General features: G+C 34.3%; 1 protein-coding gene across 2 annotated transcripts in view; it reads left to right on the top strand.

Moving 5' to 3' along the window:
- The window catches only part of LOC107729128 (kunitz-type serine protease inhibitor 6-like), a 16,772-nt gene extending 11,001 nt beyond the window's left edge, over positions 1 to 5,771 (top strand). For both annotated transcript variants that reach the window (XM_016539513.1, XM_016539514.1), the window contains exons 3-9: positions 2,414 to 2,482; positions 3,029 to 3,070; positions 3,205 to 3,360; positions 3,450 to 3,521; positions 3,675 to 3,845; positions 3,936 to 3,962; positions 4,772 to 5,771. In XM_016539513.1, the coding sequence (XP_016394999.1) occupies positions 2,414 to 2,482; positions 3,029 to 3,070; positions 3,205 to 3,360; positions 3,450 to 3,521; positions 3,675 to 3,845; positions 3,936 to 3,962; positions 4,772 to 4,953 (719 nt within the window). In that variant the 3' untranslated portion in view covers positions 4,954 to 5,771. The remainder of the gene's footprint in view (positions 1 to 2,413; positions 2,483 to 3,028; positions 3,071 to 3,204; positions 3,361 to 3,449; positions 3,522 to 3,674; positions 3,846 to 3,935; positions 3,963 to 4,771) is intronic.
- The last annotated feature ends 1,116 nt before the right edge of the window (positions 5,772 to 6,887 follow it).

Genomic DNA, 6,887 nt, shown 5'->3' with positions numbered 1-6,887 from the left:
GTTTTTTGGGCCGCTGTGCCAAAATTGTGTTTGCATTCAGTAGCTACAAATAGCCTACAGCAGCATTTTAGTGCCGCATTGAAAAATAACTAAATAAATAAGATTAACGTCATAATATTTTAACAATAAAGTAAAAATTACGATAATAAAATCATGTTATGAAATTAATGTGAAAATTCCACCTATAGGCTACTTCGCCAAAAAAAAAAAATTTCTGTGGCATCTGTCATTCTTCACATTTAACATTAAAAACAGCAATAAAATGCAGACTTATTAACGTTTTTTAAAACTCTGATTGATCGATTTCATGAGACATTCGTTTGTATTAAATTGTTCAGATTTTTTTCATGCATTCAAATATTCTTTTATTTATTTATTTCGTGCTGCAAATTTTAAAGAGGAAAATATCATTGATTCATATGCCGCTTGAACTGAGGCGAATTATCTCACTACAAATTAAAGAGCGTAAAAACACATTTATTGTTTGTATTTTTTTTTTTCATAAAATTGACAGAAGGCTGAGACTTTGTAGTAACAAAGCACAAAGCTTCGATTATTGGGTGACTTGCCTGCTACAAACAATGGACTTGAAAACTTTAAATATAATTTCCAAGCTTTTAGCCTATACCATAAAACAGCTTGTGAATAGTCATGATTCACGTAACGTTATTTACTTCAGAAAAATCAACAATAGGGCCCAAGTTAAGTTAACCGAGTTGAAGCCCATAACCTTACAAAAAAAAATGCTATTTTTTTGCATATGGGCCCAGGGCTGACTTGCTACGCCACTGATTGTATTATTACCTGTAACATGTCTGTTCTGTACCCAAATTAAGAATTAACGACCATTTCAAAGAGGCCAAAGAGGCAGCAGAGAAAGAGTGAGAGCGTCTACCTCAGCAGCAACAAATCTCGCATTCTCACATGTAGCGCTTATTTTGATATTTAATGTTAGGTCTTTCCTATTCTTGGAAAAAAAATGCTTAAGGTTGATTCAATATTAGGCCTACTCTTAATGAAAACACACACACACACAACATCAGCAATGCTACAATGACAAAGTCGCTTATATTAAACATAAAACTTTTATGAACAGAACGAATAAGACTGATGTAGCCTACCTAAGTTGTAACACAAATAAATGAAAGGTTTTTGGATTTCCCCCTTACTTTAAACGAATGCTTATGGATCGTTATTATTAATGAAAAAAAGGCTATACAATAAAATAGTACAATGATAAATTCACCAATATCAAACTGAACTTTTCTAAACAAAATGAATATGGATTTTCCCTCAGGCTACCTTAAAACGATCATAGTTTGTGATTTATTATCTTAATTAAAACACATCAGCCATAAAATTGTACAATGGCAAATTCGCATATATTAAACATCTAACTTTTATTAACAAAATGAATAAGATATAGGGCCTAGCCTTGCGTTGTAAAACAAATAAATAAGGTATTTTCCCTTATTTAAAAGGAATGCTTAGTTTGTGGTTCATTGTTATTTTTTATTTATTTTTTTTAATGGAAACCCAGCAACAATAAAGACACTCACTTATAGGTTATTAAACGAAGAAATGAAAGTTTTATTAAAAATAACTCTTTTGGATCCGCCATCATAGTAGGTGCGTTCGACTTGAAGCACGGCTACAGACGGCGATCAACGACTGAAACAGCTGTGTCGTCATCAGCGCTCCTGCAGTCGCTCTTGAGAAACTGCACCAGCTGAGTTAACCGGCTGCTCTTGAAACGCTATCGCTGTACTTTGATGCCACACGTGACAGTGACGTAGCGTCGGCGCCGGTTCAAGTCGGACTAAATTTCTAACCGGTATGCACTGCTTCAAGTCAGCCGCCGATCGGTCTGCGCAGTGCTGCATGAAGCTAAATTTGGCGACAAAATCCCCAAATTGGCAACACTGACTGCATGACTTCACAATAGGAAGAATCGCCGACACCTCTGTCTGGTCCACTTACAAATTGTGCAAACTGTGTCCATGGGACTTGCACTACATTGTTTTTTATATAGAACATTCCTTAGCCTTAATTTTCCTTAGAAAACATGGAAAAAATTAGTTTGATATTTAGTTACTGAATTACACTACCATTTAAAAGTTTGGCCTCTGTAAGATAAAAAAAAAAAACATTAATTATTTTATTCAGCAAGGATGCATTAAATTGATCAAAAGTGGCAATAAAGACATTTATAATGTCACAAAGGATTTCTATTTCAGATAAATGTATTTTTGATCAAATATAGGCTTGGTGAGCATAATAGACTTCTTTTAAAAGATAAAAAAATCTCACTGATTACCAACTTTTAAATGGTATTGTATGTGTCTTGTTCAGAAACATGTAGTTATATACACACACAGTATAGTAATTTAAAGTGTCTCTCTGCTCTCTTCAGGTGCTGTGCTCGCGGACTCTCATTCCATCGCTCAACGCAGCAGAATGTCCATACCTGAAAACAACATTGGTAATCAAATCTGTCTGTTATCAAGATATACCAGTGAGACTGGTTCTCAGACATGAGTGATTATGACACAGCTGAAGAGTGATGCTTAACTGACTGAACCTTTTATGAATAGTTAGCTCAATTTGTGTCAGAACGCTCAACAATCATGCTCAACTAATAATATATAATAAAACACATTAATTGATCCTTTTGTAATTAATTAAACGAGGGTATGGGGGTCCAGGACCCAGGGACTGCTCAATTCTGAGAATTGATAAAAATAAAAAATGTTTCTTGAGCAGCAAATCAGCATATTAGAATGATTTCTGAAGAACCATGTGAAAACTGAATAATGGCCTCTAAAAACTTTTGTAAAGAATAAAAAGTTTGTCTGGGGGGGTCCAGGACACGTTTGCATAGTAGTCTTGAATACTAATCTTTCACAGTTCAATTAAAACTGAGATTGTATGAACTTCAAAATGGATGATAGACACTATTTTGTCTTTAGTAGTATCCATTTTACTTGTGACAGATAAAACAATACATATTCTGTATCTCTTTCCTCAGACGTTGAACCTCTTCCTGAAATGACATCAGATGAATTCCAAGGTATTTTATCTTTATTTTTTTACTATTTAAATTAAATAAGTTTTAGTGTTTTTACATTGTCCACATCTTTAAGCAGAGTACAGTTGCACACTATTGGTTCTAATGTCTTCTTCCCATCTGTCTTGCCGTATCAGAGAAGTGTCTGGCTCCCGCACAGACCGGACTCTGCAAAGCCTCCATTAGACGCTATTACTACAACAATGGCACCTGTCAACTATTCATCTATGGAGGTTGTGGTGGCAACCAGAACAATTATAAGACTGAGGAATCATGCATGACAACCTGCACAGGTACACTTGTGTGTGACTGTTCATTTCCTGATCATCCATCATCGCTATAAATCACTATGAAATTATAACTCTGTGTGTATGCATCCCAGTGAGGGTCATTCCCAGCAACAAGAAGGAACCTGTCGTTCCCACTTCTCCTTACAGCATCCGCAGCTTTGAAGGTAAAATGCCAAAAAAAAATCACGTCAAGAATCTCTGTCAGATTCTACATCAGCTGTCTCGAATTTCTGTATTTCAAACGTATTACCAATAATGCAATAGTGAATGTTTATACAATATGAACCAAACTTTCTTTATCCTGTAATTTAATACAGAAACATGTGCCATGCCATCCGACTCTGGCCCGTGCCGTGCAGCCTTCCCAGTGTTTTACTTTGAGCCCAACACTCAGTCTTGTAAGCCCTTCATCTATGGAGGCTGCCAGGGAAACCTAAACCGCTACAGCAGTGAGGAAGAGTGCATGGCAGCTTGCTCCGGGAAAGATGGTAAGAGGACAACAGCAATTCTCCTTCTGGTAGTACATTTGTGACTTTGTTTTGCTGGTAGCTTATATTGTTGTATTTCTTTTTCTACAGGTTACGAACGTAACCGCTGGACTCCAGGTAAGGCATTGTTAAATACCTGATATGTATTAAAATTAATTTAATTCATTAGAATGATCATAATTATAGTAATTATATTAATTAATTCTAAATTCATTTTAGAGTTTTTATCTGAAGCAAACTTTAAATACCTTATATATGTTATAAATTGTTCTTTTATACTTTTTCAACTTGATTTCGGCATGGAAATACTCAAGGGAGCTGGCATGGTTTTAAAACACCAAACAAACATCCAACCAGTTATAAAAAAAAATTATAGATATCAAGTAATTATAATTTATATACCCACACTTGTTTCCAAAAGTTTGGGGTCAGTAATATTTTGTTAAAGAAATTAATTTACGTCAGTGCCAATAGCCTCGTGGTTAGTGTGTCTCGACACATAGCACAACTGCGCTCACAGCGACCCAAGTTCGATTCCCGTCTCGAGGTCCTTTGTTGATCCCGCTCCCCTCTCTCTTCCCAGTGCTTTCCTGTCGTCTCTCTACTGTATCTCAATAAAAAGGCATAAAAGCCCATAAAACTGACTTTCAAAAAAATAAATTAATTTACTTTTATTAAGCAAGAACACGTTAAATTGACCAAAAGTGACAGTAAAGGCATTTATTTACAAATGATTTCTATTTCTATTTATAAGTGCTGTTCTTTTGAACTTTTTATTCATCAAAGAATCCTGAAAATAAATGCGTCATGTTTTCAACAAAAATATTAAGCAGCACAACTGTTTTCAACATTGATAATAATAAGAAATATTTCTTGAGTTTGTTTTGATTACAAAATGTAACATGTCTTGCGTATCTTATTCCCAGCCTTCTTCCTAGTGGCCACCCTGGCCATCATGTCTGCCCTACTTCTGGTAGGTTTGATCCTGATCGCAATGCGCAGAAACGCCCACTGGAGGTCCTTCATACTGGATGATAAGGAGGAGCTACTGCCTGCAGAGGAGCAGGTGTCCTATGAGAAGCAGCTGCCCAAAGTAGAATCAAGCTAAAGCCAGAGGCCTTTCAGTGTCTGGTATGAACATCCATCTCATGGCACTCACAACATTCAGCTGAATTAAAACTACTAAGTTACATGAAACTTCCAATTTGACTGTATACATTTTGGTAGAGGTTCCAAATGAGCATACGTAGAACATTATACATTATGCATGTTTTGCAAACGCGTACATTAGTCACACATATGACATGTGAAATGAATTAAGAATACAGTTTGTTTCATTGTTTAAAAGAGATATTCAACACTATTTTTAACTGTGGGATATGTTGCACTAAAAATTGGTAAGTTGGTTGAAATACTTCTGTTACCTTCTTTGACATCTGTCACTTTTTATGGTTAGAATCCTACATAGTAGAAGTAAATCAGCTTTCAGGGATGTATTTATTGTCACAACTATAGTGACAATGCATGTAATGAATAATGAAGTGGTTTCCCATAAGTTTTTTCTTACTTCACTTAAATGTATATGTATGTATGCATTTATACATAAGAATAATTGATTGAGGAGATTGATGAGTTGAAATACATTTTTATGTGTTTATAACACACATGGCACATTTTTATTGAGAATGATTCTATGTAAGTCATTAAACCTTTGCTACAGTCCATAGCCTTGTTCTTTGATTGGAAGCATATATAAAAATTCAGTAGATATGAGAAAATAAAAATGCATACATGAGAAAATACAATGATACTATAATAGAAAATGTTATATATATATATAAACAATATCTATCCTGTAGTAGCAACTGCAGACTTTTGTTGACTAATTTGCCCACTAATGAATGGCCTGTATGTGACAGATGACTTTTTAATTCATGCCAGCCTATACTTTTTTAAAAAGCATTGTTATTTTAAAATCTTCAATAATAAAGGCAATTTATTCAGTTTGGGTTCTTTTTCCAAGTACTGATTTGTTGATATGTTAGCGCATCAAGAAGCAATAGGACAGACCGGTCCTAGTTACACAAGGAAGTTGTCCGTTTATTTATTTAAATCCAGTTTTTCCTGTTGATTTCAAACACCATTTTTGTCAGAAATTAGGATCATTTTGGGTTTCACCCTCCAAGGTAAAACTCCATTATAGCTCTTGGGTAAATAAGTGAACACAATTAAACCATTCGAGCAAGAGTTAACTATATAATGAAGGTAGATTATACCTGGAAGGTCATGACAGAGGGATTTTTTCATTAATGTCAGGGGCAGGTATTTATTGTTGAAAATTTTACATTACTATTAATGGAATTTAATGTGTAAGGAATGAACAGGTATCAGTGTAAATCAGCATGTTGTCCTTATGACAACATTCCCTACTAAATACTTTTTATGGGCAATAACTGTGTGTTAATTAAATTTAAGACGTTTAAAATATCTTCCTAATCAGAAATTGACTTTCAATAAACCTACTTTTTAAAGGCAATTTCTGATTAGGTACATATTTTAGGTATAGAAACATTTGTAAACAAAAAGAAAAAAAAAACTTGCCCCCTAGTGGTCATTCAAATTCATTTTAATATTAATATCATTTTAATGGCCACTAGGGGGCGATGGTGGATTTGATGTTGGCACAAGTTTTTAGGACTACAAGGAAATGCAAAATCAGTTCTGTATTATTTTGGTCATGTTTTAATTAATATCACATGCACCACATTCCAATCATGAAAGTGCATTTTATATTCTCCAGTATTGAGAATATAAATCATTTTATATTCTCATATTCTCAAATCTTTTACTCTGAATGAAAACTGTGAATAAAGAGTCAGACATGAGCAAAGAATAACCCCCCTTAGTATCTAGTAAAACAAAATGTGTTTTAAAAATCCATCTTTAACTAAGAATGTGTTTAAATTACTAAACAGCAAAAACATCAGCGTTGTTGCTGTATGGGGTACAGGCACAGTGAACCCCATTTATAATCTGTTAAGA

The sequence above is a fragment of the Sinocyclocheilus rhinocerous genome, unplaced genomic scaffold (genome assembly GCF_001515625.1).
Source record: "Sinocyclocheilus rhinocerous isolate Xijiao unplaced genomic scaffold, SAMN03320098_v1.1 scaffold1870, whole genome shotgun sequence".
In the NCBI taxonomy this organism is placed as follows: Eukaryota; Metazoa; Chordata; class Actinopteri; order Cypriniformes; family Cyprinidae; genus Sinocyclocheilus; species Sinocyclocheilus rhinocerous.
This window is presented reverse-complemented; position numbering and strand designations above follow the sequence as displayed.